At 56.4% G+C, this 15,565-nt stretch overlaps 3 protein-coding genes across 3 annotated transcripts in view; 2 read left to right on the top strand and 1 right to left on the bottom strand.

Annotated features, from left to right (window-relative positions):
* LOC119109365 (uncharacterized) overlaps positions 1-2,868 on the top strand; it is a gene marked incomplete at its 5' end in the record, with an annotated part of 65,057 nt that extends 62,189 nt beyond the window's left edge. Inside the window, 1 exon segment of the mRNA XM_037232977.1 lies at positions 2,808-2,868. Coding sequence (XP_037088872.1) covers positions 2,808-2,868 — 61 coding nt within the window.
* A 2,429-nt stretch (positions 2,869-5,297) lies between these two features.
* On the top strand, positions 5,298-14,845 carry LOC119109522 (acetyl-coenzyme A transporter 1). Its single transcript, XM_037233168.1, has 7 exons — positions 5,298-5,549; positions 7,283-7,945; positions 8,952-9,145; positions 10,354-10,538; positions 11,002-11,231; positions 11,857-11,990; positions 13,196-14,845. The coding sequence occupies exons 2-7, from the start codon at positions 7,303-7,305 to the stop codon at positions 13,361-13,363; spliced, it is 1,554 nt and encodes a 517-aa protein (XP_037089063.1). The 5' UTR covers positions 5,298-5,549; positions 7,283-7,302; the 3' UTR covers positions 13,364-14,845.
* A 65-nt stretch (positions 14,846-14,910) lies between these two features.
* Positions 14,911-15,565, bottom strand: part of LOC119109523 (uncharacterized) — a 44,123-nt gene continuing 43,468 nt past the window's right edge. The window contains exon 5 of the mRNA XM_037233169.1: positions 14,911-15,247. Coding sequence (XP_037089064.1) covers positions 15,080-15,247 — 168 coding nt within the window. The 3' untranslated portion in view covers positions 14,911-15,079. The remainder of the gene's footprint in view (positions 15,248-15,565) is intronic.

Here is a 15,565-nt window from a genome sequence, read left to right as displayed (position 1 = left end):
TAAAACATGCATAGTCAAGCTTAGAGCGCATGAATGCCCGATACAGCAGCAAAAGCGTGCTCCGATCTCCCCCATACGATGTGCACGAAACACATTTGTATACGTTACGAGATTTAAAACAGCGTTCACGTAGTGTCTTAGATTTACCTTATATGTTAGTCGGCGGTCAATGTATACTCCAAGGTATCTAGCTACAGGCTCATTTTGAATGCATTGCCATGCAGACGGATGGGCAGGTCACCGCATTGCCGGCTACGACAAAAATGTATGGCTACAGTCTTGCTACTTGAAAACCTGAACCTGTTCACGGTACCCCACTTCTCAACACGGTCCACAGCCAACTGGAGTTGGCGCTCCATCGATGGTGGTCTTGCTGCGCTAGTCCAAATGGTTAAAGCATCAACAAAAACGGCACGACCTGCAGACTGCGGCAGCCCAATGCCAACGTCGTTAATCATAACGGCGAACAAAGCTACGCTCAGAACGCCGCCTTGGGGCACACCGTTAAGATGAAAATGTCTCTCAGAGAGCGCGTTCCCAACACGGACGCAGAAAGAGCGGTCAGCTAAAAAGTTTTGAAGAAAGACGCCCATATGTCCACGTTTACCATACCTTTATAGCTTAAGAAGAATGCCCTGACGCCATGTGGCGTCATAGGCGCCCTCTACGTCAAAGAATACTGTGCCTATGTGTCCGTTTGCTTTAAATCCTACATGAATCACAGTGCCAAGAGCTAAAAGATTGTCCACTGTGCTGCGATTTTTTTCTAAAACCACACTGGGCGTTTGTAAAAACGCCGTGATGTTCCAAAAACCAAGTTAAACGGACAGTAACTATCTTCTCTATTAGCTTAGAGAGCGATGAAGTAAGAGAAATGGGTATATAATGTAACGGATCTAATCCACTTTTACCCGGTTTTAAAAGAAGAACGACAGAAGCTTCTCGCCAAGACGCTGGAAAATCACTAACGGTCCAAAGTGCATTAAAGACCGCTCCAAGAGCGCGAGGCACGCAAGGCGGCAGATGCTTGATCATATCGTTGTGCATATTGTCCGGACCCTCCGACACGCTGCGAAACTTGTCAATCGCCTATTCCAACTCGCCCAGGGTGAATGGGTCATTATGGGAACGTAATTCACCCGTCGAAAAATCCACTGCGGATCGCTCACATTGCGTTCGATGCCGCACAAACTGTGGATTTGTATTGCTCCCCACGCTGCGGTGGGCCAGCGCCCGGACAATCTCGTCGACAACATCCAACGGGCGCGTCACAGCTTGTCCATTCACACATAGTACCGGAAAAGCCATGGATGAAATCTGCCCCGATATATGCTTGATCCGAGACCAAATCTGCGATGTTGGCGTGAACCGGTTCAGCGTCCTTACGTAGGCATGCCAGGAAGCACGCTTCGCCTCCCTTACAGTGCGCCGAGTAGAGGCTCTCGCCTTCTTAAAGGTTATCAGGTTTTCTGCGCTGTTCCTGGCGTCAAAAGCCCGAAACGCCCGTTTACGCGCCCGGATGGCGCTCCGACACTCCTCCGTCCACCACGGAACAGGAGTGCGCCGGGGAGCGCCAGACGTGCGTTGGATACAACTGTTGGCACACTTTAAAAGTCTGTGTGTAAAATCCTCAATAGGGGTGGCGTCCTCTCAGGCTCAGTTACAAACGATTCTTCAAGCCGAGTCTCAACTTCGCACCAGTCCGCTTTCTCAAAATTCCGGCGTTGTGGCCTAACACCCAACACTCCACCTCCCTTAAACCGGACCCACGCTGGGAATTGGTCACGTCCCATGGGGTCATCTCCGACACTCCACTCGGGGTGTTGGACGAGCTGGGCACTGGAGAGGCTTAAGTCTAGCGCTGACGTCTGATCGGATGGCATTGTAAAATGTGTACGAGTTTCTGTGTTTAAAATACATAGTGAAGCACCTTGGATAAAACTCTCACACACTCTCCCGCGAGCATTGGTGACGTCACACCCGCATGCGGTGTGATGCGTATTAAAATCGCATAGAAGAAGACGTGGTGGAGCCAGTTCAGACAGCAGGCATCTAAGGTCCACGAACGGAAAAGCGACGCCTGGTGGAAGGTAAAGGGAACAAGCGGTGATGTGACGATTGAAATAAAGCCACACGGCCACAGCCTGAAGTGTGGACCGCAAGCTTAACCTCCTCGCTGGCACGCTATGATGAACTGCAAGGAGGACACCACCGTGAGCAATGCTTTACGTCAACACGTTGCGAAACATCGCATATCCTTTCAAAGAGCAGAAATTTTCAGCCGCTAGCTTGGTCTCTTGCAGCGCCACGGCTGCAGGAGAGACCCTGCTGACGACAGCCTCGAGATCGAGGACGTTCACCCTTATTCCTCTGCAATTTCACTGTAGAAACGCTTGTAATAGGACACACTAAAAAAGCGTTAAGCTGTGAAAAGCTAACACAAATCCCGGCTTAAAAGAACTCGACTGCGCCAGTTGTAAGCCTAAACGTCTCAGACCGAGAGCCACGGCTTAGCTCCGGGGGGCCGTGCCCCACCCTAGGACGAATCCTTGGTCTGCCTCCGTCAAATGGAGAAGGGCGTACGCCAGCGCCAGCGTACCCAGTCCGGGGTGGAGGCGGGGAAGGGCCCATCGGTGGGCCTCTGCGGGGGTCCGAGAGATCAGTGGGGGCCTCCACCGGCCTCCGTGGCGATGGAGTGCTGTTTCGGGGGACGGGCTCTTTGTCTGCCCCGGACGGACGGCTTGCCGCCTTAGCACGCTCCAGTTCGGCCAAGCGCGCTCGCTTGGCTTCGCGGGCGCGCCTGTCAGCTTCCTGGCGCTTCAAGGTCTCTGCCACACGCTCACAGGCACTGGCAAGAGGTGTCTGTAGCGAAAGGACCGATTGAGTCGCAGACGAAGGGGCGGCTGATGGCGCACGGGGACTCCGACCACGCCGAGCCGTCGTCCAACTGTCGCCCGTTGGTGATCCATCGCGCACCGAGGAGGCCAGCAGAGCGGTGTCTACCGACTGCTCGATCGGCGAGGAGGGAGCTTGGAGTGTTGGCTGGGAGTCGGGCGTTCGGACCGAGGGAACAACCGACAGGCCAAACGACCTCAGAAGTCCCACGAACTGAACTGCCGTCATGTGCTCGATGGTATTACTTGGCAACGGTAGCAACGATGGCAACGAAGTTTTCACTTTGGGCGCATACGATATTTTGGGGTGGTTGTCCTTGCAAAGTTCACGAGAAGAGACCTTTTTAGAGGTTTTAACCGATATAATCTCATTTTCTTTCGTGTAGGACGGGCATGTTCGGTCGAACGTCGTGTGTGGGACTTGGTCCTTGTCGCAGTTGACGCAATGGGGTTCAGCAGAGGTGCAAACTTCATTCGTGTGCTCGGATGACGCACATTTATCACATGCTGGGCGGTTACGACAATGAAGTTTAGTGTGGCCAAATCGCTGGTATTGGTGGCACCGCATGGGGTTAGGCACATAAGGGCGAACCTTCTTTCGAGCGTATCCCACACGTATCTCGGCCAGCAAATCAGTGGAACTAAAAGCCAGAATCAGGTTGTTGGTGGGCATCAGCTCTCCTCCTCGTCTTACGAGAATCCTACCAGCGCTCGTCAGGCCAAACTCTGATAGTTCCCCGACTATCTCGTCCTCGGCGACGTCAGGGAGCTCAAAACAACTGACCACGCCCCTGGACGAATTTTGGTCTTATGTGGTGTTGCTGATGTGGACACGGTCCTTTCGTGCTTACCAGTCTCATCCGGAACATTATACGTACATTCCTCAGCTGCCATAGCCCTGCTCGCCTCCAGTCCATTCGCGAACTCTACTTCTATTTTTCTATCCCTGAGCTTGTCGCATATGATGATTTCCTCAAGCCTGTCGCAGCCCTTCCGCCTTTGAAACGGTGAGAGGGAGGCCAGCTTGATCTCATCAATACCGAAGATCAGGTTCCATGGACGGGGGGGGGGGACAGATTCTTCTCTGCATCCAGAGATTATCGAGGTCCGTCCCCTTTTCGGAGGACGGATGTTTTTAAGGTGAGAAAGCTTCATAAAAGGTGGTTTTAATTTCGGCACCGGGGCTCCCCACCCACCACGGGGGCCAACTGGGGGACGGCCCAACGCTCCCTCGGGAAGTGGTCGCCGCCCGGGGCTACCCCGGCGCTATAGAGGGCGAACGACGCCTCCCACATAGCCAGGTGTAACCGGGGAGACCGCTCCCCATCCCGACCGTGGTTCAGCGCCGCCACCCCTTGACCCCTGAAGCCGCTGCGCACGGCCAGGCGCCCAAGCGGAGACCCGCACGGAGCACCCACCCGCAGGGCAAGCGACAAGCCGCTAGACCCGCGTGTGGCCCCACGGGCTCCCGCGACCCCGGATATCCTGGCCGAAGTGGAGTGTTGGGATGCGCCGTGACTGACCCGCACGACGCGCCCCTCAGCCACCAGGATCCAATCGACTCGGGGACGCGGACTAGATGGCACAGCGACCCCGATAAAACGAGGATTAGGAGTGATGAGTGGGCCGGATGCGGGAAAGCAGGCAATGGGAAGGGAGCGGGCGGGACAAGGAGCGGGAGCTCACATACCGGCAGGGTCGCTTAGCCCTGAGAGGAACAGCTTACGCTGCCCACCTGTTACCGGAGTTGGGGCCCGAGCGGGCGCTAGTCCCCACACCGGCCGAAGCCGGTGCCCCTGCGAGGTACAGCGAGACCCAGATAAGACTGGACAGTGGGGCCGAGGAGTTGCTAATCCCTACTCTGAACGAGTCAAAGCCCTTGCGGGAGGCACGTTTCGTCTCGCCCCTCCCCCTTGGCCGGAAGGAGCGCTTTACAAGCCTCCCCAACTGCCGCAGGATCATTGGGGCACACAATCCTCCCACCACGGAAATATCTTGCTTCACGAGGGGGGGGGGGGGCTTCCGGCTTCCGTTACCGGCTGTCGATGTTCTTTGGGCGGGGGCGGAGTGCACGGCATGACCGACGCGTAACCAGGTAGAGGGAGGATTCACAAATGGTTGAATGTCAGTTAATGGCATTGAGAAAAACCGGTGTAGTTATCAAAATGAGGTAAGCTGAGTTGTTTCTCAGTGGTCTCGCAAAGGCCCTGTTTCGGTCGATGATGGCCCTCGAAAAACAGCCACTTCATCAAAAAATGTCCCTGATGAGAGTCAGATGCGCCGCATATGTGACGTTTTCTTCTAAACATATGACTACTGTCACTTACAGTTTGCTGCTATTTTGTTTGTAAAATGACGAATAAAAGGATAAATGTAACTTTTCGCTAAATAAGCGCTGTAATTTTTTTGCTATTCACATGCAGATTTATTTCAAATATAACATTTTGCACTGTTTAAGTGTTTAATTACCTTCTAATAAGACAATGACGCAATCATACCCATTGGAATATCCGAGGACGTTTAGCCCTTCGATCGGCTTCTGATTAGAACACGTCTGTTAGGGACCACGGGCTGAGAGCAACGCGAAAAAGACGGCGGGGTAGTGCGGTGTGGCCGGCAGCTGGGGAGGATCTTTCGTATAGGATAGGATTTCTTGTGAGTAGCGTTCATCTGATGTGATTTTTGTTGGCCTGTTAAATAAGGTGTATTTAGTTGATTAAAATCATGGCTGTTTTTACTGTCTGAAGTGCTGGCGGGAGAAACCTAGGAGCAACGTTTGGCGCCCGGAAAGTAGGCATAAGGCTCATGATTGAATGGTAAAGCGACTGATGAACTGTTGGCACACCATGCAGAGTATTTGGATTGGACCTGGTAGGTAGTGGTAGGTAGTTGTCTTGATTTCACTTGAGACACACACTGGTTATATATAATTTGAAGGATAGGGAGCTGTTTGAAGGAATGAGGGCATTTTAGCACACTTTCCATGTGAAGCTACTGTTGTAATCTTACATTTCAAGATTATGGGTCTGATGAGTCCTCTGCCTGGCTATGGCATGAGACACAACAGCAATATTGCTTAATTCCAAGCCAATAGTGTTGGATGTAAGACCAAGATGGATGGTCTGTTCCTGATAATGTGATAAATTCCATTTTCTTTGTATGCTGGGTGTGAGTGTAGCTTCTTCTATGTGACCTGCCAGTATGCAAATTATATAAGGCATCAAAGCTAACAAGCTTCAGTTTCGCATCAGTTGCAGCGCAGAACAGATTTGTTCTGGGGTGGAGTCATTGTATGGTAAAGAATTAATCAAGTTTGTGTGGGGTTTGGCTGTAAATGATTCCTTTCATAAATGTTGAGGGTCAGAGTTAAGTCAACCAACTTGTCATGTAGTCAACTCAAATTTAAACACCTATGGGTGTACAAAATGCAGTGCATGCATGCACAGCTGCATTGTTACTAAAATATTTATGAAGCCCATAGATGAGGTATCTCCTTGCTAGATTGTCATCACAAGAGTTGACTCCATTAGAAGTAATTCAATGGCTGTGTCATATGTTCTATAGTCAAAAGCAGAGCTGACTCAATGCTTTACCAAGCTGCTTGGAGTCACAATCAACAAGGTATGCACTGGGTGAGAGGCAGACCTGGTTACCCTGAATTGAAATTAAAAATGAGATGTTTGGAAATGTTTGCATTCATTGGTAAAAAGGATTTTTCTGTGGCCTAAAAAAAGTTGTCATATTCTTTGCTGACACTACCAATTATCTATATCCAGCATCATGGTAGGCATAGATAATCTACATATAGACCAAGCTGGCAGCATGGCTTGTGCCAATGTAAAATGTGATATGTGAGATACTGTGCATATCACAGGAGACACCTAGAATTATTTTCTCATGAGTGATGTATCTCAGAAGCATAGAAACATAATGCATCAAAGTGAAAATGAACACTGGCCCTCTCACAGCTCACAGATTTTGTGCACTAAAAATGAGCATTCTCTACTCCAAAACAAAAAAGGCATGCACTGCCCCATGCTCTCTGAATTCAAGGCAGTTTATCCACTGCACTGTCCTTAAGCATTAAGTGATGTGGACATATCTGTTAACTCCTGCCTGTGTTCTTGCAGTAGGCAGTAGTTCTCACAAAAAGTTGTGACCTAAGGAATGAAATGGATTTCCTTGAAAAACAAGAGACAACCAATAATTAACAACTTTTGTCATACTTCTGGATTTGCAAATGCTGAATGTTTTACAGAGAGCACTCCCCATACCCAGCCTTGCCATCGTTTGTGCGCGAACAAAGGCCCAGTGTGTGGCCGGCGCCACGCGTCCTGCGCCACTCGTCCCGACATTGACGCTATGTCGTGTCTTCTGGGTGCTGACAGGGACGGCCGCGCGTCCTGCGATGAGGAAGCGCGCCACTGACGGAATGGCGAAGGACGCGGCGCCGGCGCCGGCCGAGCACCCCGGCGGCGGCCTGACCGGCGACCTGGCCAATATCTGCCTGCTGCTGTTGCTGTACGTGCTGCAGGGCATCCCGCTGGGCCTGGCCGCCGCCATCCCGATGATGCTGCAGAACCGCGGCGTCACCTACTCCGAGCAGGCCGAGTTCAGCTTCGTCTACTGGCCGTTCAGCTTGAAGCTGCTCTGGGCGCCGGTGGTGGACGCCTGCTACGTGGGCCGCTTCGGCCGACGCAAGTCGTGGCTGGTGCCCGTGCAGTACGTGATCGGGGCGTTCATGATAATGCTGTCTGGCCGCGCCGAGAGCCTGATCGGCGGCGCCGACGAGCGGCCCAACGTGGCGCTGCTCACGGCCGTTTTCTTCTCGCTCAACTTCCTGGCGGCCACCCAGGACATCGCCGTCGATGGCTGGGCGTTGACCATCCTGCAGAAGCGCAACCTCGGCCACGCCAGCACGTGTAACAGCGTCGGTCAGAGCGCCGGCTACTTTCTCGGCTTCGTCGTGTTCATCGCGCTCGAGTCGGCCGAGTTCTGCAACAAGTACCTGCGCGCCGCGCCTCAGCCGCACGGCCTCGTCACGTTCTCTGGTGAGTGACGGCCGTTCGCGCGCATGGCGCCGGTGGCCGTGGCCGTGGCACGCTTTGCGGGGACCTAGTGTTTGCTGCTTGCTTGGTGGCATGCGCTGTGGCGTTTTTTTGTTGTTGAAAAGTGTAGTGTTTTGTAGCTGTTGTCCTTTATGATATGCTGTTCGGTAAATGGATACCTGTTCTTAGCAGTTGGTATGCTCTGTGACTCTCCTTTTTGGTTCTGTTTCTGTGTGGTCTGGGCACGTTGCGGGGTTGTTGAATGCTCAGTGGATCTGATCTGGCGGGGCGTGCGCCAGAGTTGTTGAATGCTCAGTGGATCTGATCTGGCGGGGCGTGCGCCAGAGTTGTTGAATGCTCAGTGGATCTGATCTGGCGGGGCGTGCGCCAGAGTTGTTGAATGCTCAGTGGATCTGATCTGGCGGGGCGTGCGCCAGAGTTGTTGAATGCTCAGTGGATCTGATCTGGCGGGGCGTGCGCCAGAGTTGTTGAATGCTCAGTGGATCTGATCTGGCGGGGCGTGCGCCAGAAGCGCTTTGTTCAAACATAATTATGTAGGGTCATTGTTGGTGCAGACTCACTCATCCCGTTGGTTGTTATGTGGTCCTGGGGGTCCACATTGCACGAACGTTTTGCCTCCGTGTCTCGTGAACATGCCGCATTTCGTGAGAACAGTACTGGGCCTGGTGACGTAGTGCTTCTGCGTGTCGCTTATATCGGTCCAGTTTTAAAAACAGGCTTTGATAGGCTGATGACCTGATTTGCTAATTTTGGGAATGTCCACATGTCGCAACGACTGTTGCGTTCGGCCGTCAGCACTTAAACTATGGTGCTTTCCATTCATCAACCTTTATAAACTGGGACGGCCCATCGCAATGCGCTATCTCATTGGCATTTACTCAAATGTTTACATCGTAATCCTTCATTTGCCTTGTGGTTCATAGCCGTTAGTGGGCGGCGAGAGTTGTCGCCTGTGTGTTAACACCTTGCGCACACCTTTTCGCTGCAGGCTTCATGCTGTTCTGGGGCGTGGTGTTCCTGCTGACCACCACAATGGTGATGCTGGTGAAGCGCGAGTCGCCGCTGAACCGGGACGGCACGCGCGACCCCGAGATGAGCGTGACCCAGACGTACTCGCAGCTGGTGCGCATCACGCGGCTCAAGCCCGTTCGCACGCTCATTGCCATACTGCTCACCGTCAAGGTGAGATGGGGTCTGCTCAAGGGCGACGAACAACCGGTGACAGTGCTGTGCCTTGGTTTGCAGGATGCTGTCCTAATGATGACCTGACCACCTTCTGTGACAGTCATGTTGTAGCGGCTTCCTCATCCCTGATGGTGTTGTGATGCGTGACAGCTACGTCTTTACTCGTGTCGCCGCTCGGTGGTGTCTGTCTCCATGTGCCAAATGGTGCTCTTCGTGACACGCACGCTCAGACTCCTGTCTGTCCGGACGCCAGGCGGACAGACAGGAGTTCTCAGTGCCGCGCACGCTCTGACCCCCGTCTGCCCTAGCGACGGGTGGTGCTCTCTGTGACACGCACACTCTGACCCCTGCTCGCCCGGGCATTTGGCGGTGCCCTGTGTGACACGCACGCTCTGACCCCTGTCTACCCATAAGTTAGGTGGTGCCCTGTGCGACGCGCACGCGCACGCTCTGACCGCTGTCTGTCCGGACATCTGGCGGTGCCCTGTGTGACACGCACGCTCTGACCCCTGTCTACCCATAAGTTAGGTGGTGCCCTGTGCGACGCGCACGCTCTGACCGCTGTCTGTCCGGACATCTGGCGGTGCCCTGTGTGACACGCACGCTCTGACCCCTGTCTACCCATAAGTTAGGTGGTGCCCTGTGCGACGCGCACGCTCTGACCGCTGTCTGTCCGGACATCTGGCGGTGCCCTGTGTGACACGCACGCTCTGACCCCTGTCTACCCATAAGTTAGGTGGTGCCCTGTGCGACGCGCACGCTCTGACCGCTGTCTGTCCGGACATCTGGCGGTGCCCTGTGTGACACGCACGCTCTGACCCCTGTCTACCCATAAGTTAGGTGGTGCCCTGTGTGACACGCACGCTCTGACCCCCGTCTACCCGTACGTTAGGCGGTGCCCTGTGTGACACGCACGCTCTGACCGCTGTCTGTCCGGACATCTGGCGGTGCCCTGTGTGACACGCACGCTCTGACCCCTGTCTACCCATAAGTTAGGTGGTGCCCTGTGCGACGCGCACGCTCTGACCGCTGTCTGTCCGGACATTTGGCAGTGCCCTGTGTGACACGCACGCTCTGACCCCTGCCTACCTGGATGTTAGGCGGTGATCTCCTTGAAACGCACGCTCTGACCCCTGTCTGCCCGGATGCCAGGCCGTGCCCTCCGTGACAGGCACACACTCTGACCGTGTCTGCTGGGACGCCAGGTGGGGTTCGCGGCCGCTGATGCCGTGACCGGCCTGAAGCTGATCGAGGCCGGCGTGCCCAAGGACCGACTGGCATTGATGGCCGTTCCCATGAGCCCGCTGCAGATCATCCTGCCGCTGGCCATCAGCAAGTACACTGCCGGGCCGCGGCCCATGAGCCTCTTCCTCGGCGCCATGCCCTGGAGGTCAGTCGCGGCGGGTGGTGCCGCCGTGACCGCGGCTTGGAAACGGGTGCTGGAAACGGGTGCTGGTTTGGCCCGGGTTTCAGTTTGCGGAGCGTGTCCTCGTGACGGGAGATGGGTCGCCGAGACGTGCTGCTGTGATCGGGGAGGAGTTTGTCCCGACTTGGCGGGTGAATGACGCGAGCGGCGCTGCTGCTGTGTTCGGAAGTTGAAGCGGTGGGGCCGCATCTCGTATGAGGACTGAGCTGTGCTCTGATCTCGAAAGCTGGCCGTGACGTGTCCTCCGAGCGGACACAGCGGGCTGGCATTGCTCATAGGTCATGCATGTGATGTTATCAAAGCGGACTTCCCACGGCTGCTAACACACTCTGACCCCTGCTAACACGCGACGGCAGCACATGCGCACTGCAAGCCTGGCGCCCTGGCGTCCGCCTCCGACACTAACAGTTGGCGCCGCGTCCGCCAGGCTGCTCTTCGGTCTGGTGATGGCCGGCCTGGTGTACGTGACGCCGTTGTTCCGGCTGGAGGACGCCTCGTTCCCGCTCAGCTACTACGGGCTCATCCTGGCCGTGTTCGTGCTGCATCAGGTCACGCTTTACTCTATGTTCGTGTCGGTGATGGCGTTCTTCGCCCGCATCTCCGACCCGGCCATGGGCGGCACGTACATGACGCTGCTCAACACCGTCACCAACCTGGGTGAGTAGCCGCGGCGGCGCCGTAGTCCCAGCCCGGGCCGTCGGGCGCTGGGGGTTGGCTCGAGCGGCCCCATGTGGAACGCCTCTGATGCAGGGAGGGTTGGCTAACGTTCTGACGTTTATTTACGTAAGCTACTGCTCGGAGCGGTATTATGTTGATGTTCCCTCTTATGCTGGGTACTGCAGTACTTGTAATGCCCGTTGCGACGTATTTACTCGTCTAGCCTTTCCTGGCAGCTAAACCTGTATTGGTTGGCATTTTCATTATGTAATCAACCGGGCTTGAGGCCTTTGTCGCGAATGCCGTCAAATGAGTGTCGCGATGACTCGCTATGGGGGACAGGGGTTCGAATCCAGGTTGTGCCATTGCCCATGAGAGCCGCCCCGCTGAAAAAGCGTGATGTGCGTCATCTTTGCGTTAGGGTGTGATCATGTTGCCGGGATCCACGCAATCAATCAGCTTCCCAGGGCACCACACCGTCACCGCTGTCCGCCCCCGGCCCACATCGGTACCCCTCCTCGGCTGTCGCCCGTTGGACCCGTCCATCCCGTCTGTGGCCGGTGCGCCGCACCTCTGTGACGCGTGCGCCTTAAGCTGGCTGACCGCTCCTCTCGGACCCCGAAAGGTGGCAACTGGCCGGCCACGCTCATGCTCTGGATGGTGGACCGGCTGACCTGGAGGGCCTGCGCCGGCGGCGGCGGCGGCGGCGGCGGCGGCGGCGGCGGCGGTGGTGGAGGTGGCCCTTGCGGTAGTGACCAGGTGAGACCCGCTCCAGCCCACTCCGCCCCGCTCCCGGCAGACGGGCGGCCGCCGGTGGTGTGGTCGGCCGGCCATTGTCGGGGCTCGGCGGCGGCTGCCAATGCCGCGACCGTCTCGGGCCGGTCCGGCCGCGGCCACCCAGTTCCAGAGGCTCAGCGGCGACGCCCGCCGGCCGTCGCTGGGCTTTGACGCGCCGTGTGGGGAAAAGCGGCCCCGCTGACGCAGTGCGGCGTTACGGACGTGCTTGCGACGAGCGGCCACCGTGGCTGCGTGTTGGCCGACGGTGACTGCTGTCTGTTGTGGGCTTTCCGCCATGGATACGTGGCGTCCCCATGCCGCTGTTGAAGTGGAAAAGTATCAAATTGTGAAAGCATGTATGCCGAGTTAATTCTTGTGACCGATCATGCCTGTGCTCTTGCTTATGTGGCCGCGTCCTCGTCTACGCATCCGTTCAAACCCGGGCACGGAAACGCGTGGAATGCTTTGGTTTGCGGATTGTCCGGCACATCTAGCTAATCTCTCGTTGGATGCAACGGCCACACGCGCGGTATGGCCACCGACCCGCACCTGCCCCGCCGGCTCTCGGTAACACATGGAGGCGCGCTGGAAATGTCCACTCGTTCTCTGTACGGCTGTCGCACCGCACCGCTGTATGGTCGACATGGCATGCGAGCCAGCGACGGATAAGTGACGCGCCACTGCGGTGAGAACTTTTCCAAGACATAGCCGCGCGCTCATGGCCGTTTCAAACCCAGGACGGGCGGTGCAAGTCATTCGCACTACAGTCATGGTGTGGATGTCTGCAGATGTCATGTGTTTGCGACGTAGTTTACAGACATTGATGGTCTTCAGGGTCCAAACTTTTACACTTGGTCCCCTAGTTTGTGTAACTGGTGAGATGAATCCCTCGGAGGCCGAGGATGAACGGTTTGCCACTGTTCAGAATGAGTGTCGTCAAGACTGCTGTCCACTGTTGACATACCGTCGGCCCTCGTAACCTGCCATAGCCTCTGCAGGGTCAACACGCTATTCGCAAACCTGCCAAATCGGAACCCCTCCGCCCCTGCCACTAGCAGCTCACCCCACTCCAAGTCGTGCCAGGCCAACCTGTCCATGGCCCGCTCGACCCGGGCTCGTTGCCGCGGCCAGCCCCGCCCCCGCCCCCGTCGCCGGCGCCTCAGCGACACCCGCCGTCTGCCCGACAGGACTGCGGAGAGGGCGGCTCGTGCCTCGTTAGTATGGACGGCTACTATGTGGAGAGCGCCGCCTGCGTCTGTCTCGGCTTCCTCTGGCTGCTCTGGGGCCGTCGCCGCCTGCTCGCCCTGCAGGCGCTCGACATGTCGGCCTGGAGGTGTCGGAAGGCCACCGTGTGACGTCAGCGCCGGTTAGGTTTGTGATGACGCCTGACATGTCGACCTGGCGGTGTCGGAAGGCCACCATGTGACGTCGGCTGGCGGTGGGACTCATCCCGCCGGCCCGCCGCCTCCAACACCAACACCGCAGCGCGGCGTGGGGGCTGGCTTTCAGCGTGGCAGCCCTGGCGTCGGTTGCGGGTCGGCGCCACCGCAGGCCATGCGCCGAGCGGAGCCAACCCGTCCGTGAGTGCAGCACGAACGGGCCGGCCGGCGGTGCCACGCGGGAGCTCGGGGTGCAGTTGGGCCGTCGACCGAGCCCAGCGTTTCCCGCTCTTCCTGGCCCCGTCGGTCAGTGGATAGGACCGCGAGGCGGTTGCGGGTGTCGTTTGTTCGTGAAGCGTTTGCTGTTTGATTCCTGGTGCTCAGGAGTTGGTGGAGGCGTTATTTTAGTAGCAACTGATGCATGTTGTGTTGCATTCCAAGGGTTTACGCGCTGGTGAAAGCACTTTTTGAGGGAAAACGCACGGGCACCGCAACAGGTTTGTCTTGTTTTTGTCGTGGAGTGATGCGTCCCACTACAGCACTGACAATATCATTGGCTTCCTGGCGCCTCGTATTGCATATAATGTGCTCAAAGGATATGATGCATCACCTGCGATCAGGGGAGGGGGCAGGTAGCTAAAGGAGTTTACTTTATGACGAGCGCCCTACGCGCCCAACAAATGTGCGTCGTATTCGGCCTGTTCAGTGGGATACTTTGTTCATCCATCTGCAAGACAATGACGTCCTTCTCGCTCTGGATAAGTGCAGTGCGTAAAGCTTTGTTTCCGTAAGACGTTTACAGAGTCGGGTCGAAGCGGGTAGTGACACATTGACGCAAATTCGTTGTCGTTGATCGCGATTTTAGGTCGTCGATCGCGTTGATCGCCTTCAATTTCGTCGTGTTAGGGAAAGTGTTTACTAATTTATAGTCTTCCGGGCCCCCTGGACCGCGAGTTGTGATGCTTGGTGTCGGAAGCGAGCAGGGACCACGTGCGTTGGACGCCACTTCGTGTCGGCGCGGCCACGAGCAGCTGCTGGTGCGGCCGGGCCACCCAGTGCACATATCTCAGCTCGTCGACCACCGCGGCCGCGGCCTCGCGACCCCAGCCGGGACAGCTAGTCCTTGGAACCTCGTTGAACGTTGGAACCTCGTTGAACGTGTCACTTTCGCACTACCCTCTGAACAATGAGCGCTCCGAAGGGCGCAACAGCACCCGCATCTTCCGTGGATCTGTTCCGCTAAAACAGTGCTTACACAACGATGTGTATATAAATGATGGCACACGAACATGTTGGCGCATATGCACATCGCACACACACACGTATAAAATGATGACTATGAGACGCTGTCGTGCGCAGCGAGGAAGAAAAACTCAAAGGAAGTCGCCGGTTCGACTGAAACTAGTCTAATAAAACATGTTAAAATGCGCTTCTTAAAATCTGAACATCTCGGGGATAAACGGCGTTCCCGTTCCGCCCGTTACCAGCCCCCCCCCCCCCCCCCCCACCCCCATCTCCTGCCACTGGTCCGTCGACACAACGTAGCCCCTTCTGCGTCCGCTGGAAAGCACGCCCAACAACCCACTGTTCATCTCCCACAGACAGCGCCGCCGGCTCCTACGCAATCCACGGCAATCTCTTTCCCATCCGGTGCGCGCTGCCCGCGGCCTACCCGGCCGCGCCGCCGCCCCGCTAACGCCGCTTCATGCGGCAGGTGCCGGCCGCGCAGCCCTGGCACAGGCTGGGATCGTGCTGCTGTTGCGGCCGACCGAAGCGGCGCTGCTGGCCGGACGGCGGCACCACGCGCGGCAGATCCGGGTACAGCTTGCTGGTGACCTGGACGTACAGCTCCAGCAACACCTGGATGAGGAGGGGGTGACGGTGAGACGGGTCGGCCCGGCGCCTCACGGATCGCAGAGCCTTAATCGGAAGCGGCCCGCCCGCCGCCAGTCTCCTCACCACGTGGAGGCATCCAATAGCACGCTACATATGTGCTACCCACAAACCAGTCAAACACGATTGCGCCAGAAATATGAAAAACGCCCGGCTCGCTGAGCGTCGAAATATCCGACGATCTGCAAACATGCGACATAAGTTCCAATAAAATCAAGCCAGCATTGCTGAGTGCGGAATCTGCGCTCCCCTAACCCTACTCAATCACTAAAGCCGGGCGGAAAG

Source organism: Pollicipes pollicipes, unplaced genomic scaffold, assembly GCF_011947565.3.
Source record: "Pollicipes pollicipes isolate AB1234 unplaced genomic scaffold, Ppol_2.1 Scaffold_7231;HRSCAF=8579_pilon_pilon_pilon, whole genome shotgun sequence".
NCBI classification, from domain to species: domain Eukaryota; kingdom Metazoa; phylum Arthropoda; class Thecostraca; order Pollicipedomorpha; family Pollicipedidae; genus Pollicipes; species Pollicipes pollicipes.
The sequence above is the reverse complement of the archived record's forward strand: the minus strand, read 5'-3'. Positions and strand labels throughout refer to the sequence as shown.

Bases quoted from the DNA above. Each gene is read 5' to 3' on its own strand.
- LOC119109522 (XM_037233168.1), top strand. From the start codon at position 7,303: ATGAGGAAGCGCGCCACTGACGGAATGGCGAAGGACGCGGCGCCGGCG. The intron at 10,539-11,001 runs GTCAGTCGCGGC...CGCGTCCGCCAG, and splicing joins CTCGGCGCCATGCCCTGGAG to GCTGCTCTTCGGTCTGGTGA. The intron at 11,991-13,195 runs GTGAGACCCGCT...TCTGCCCGACAG, and splicing joins GCCCTTGCGGTAGTGACCAG to GACTGCGGAGAGGGCGGCTC.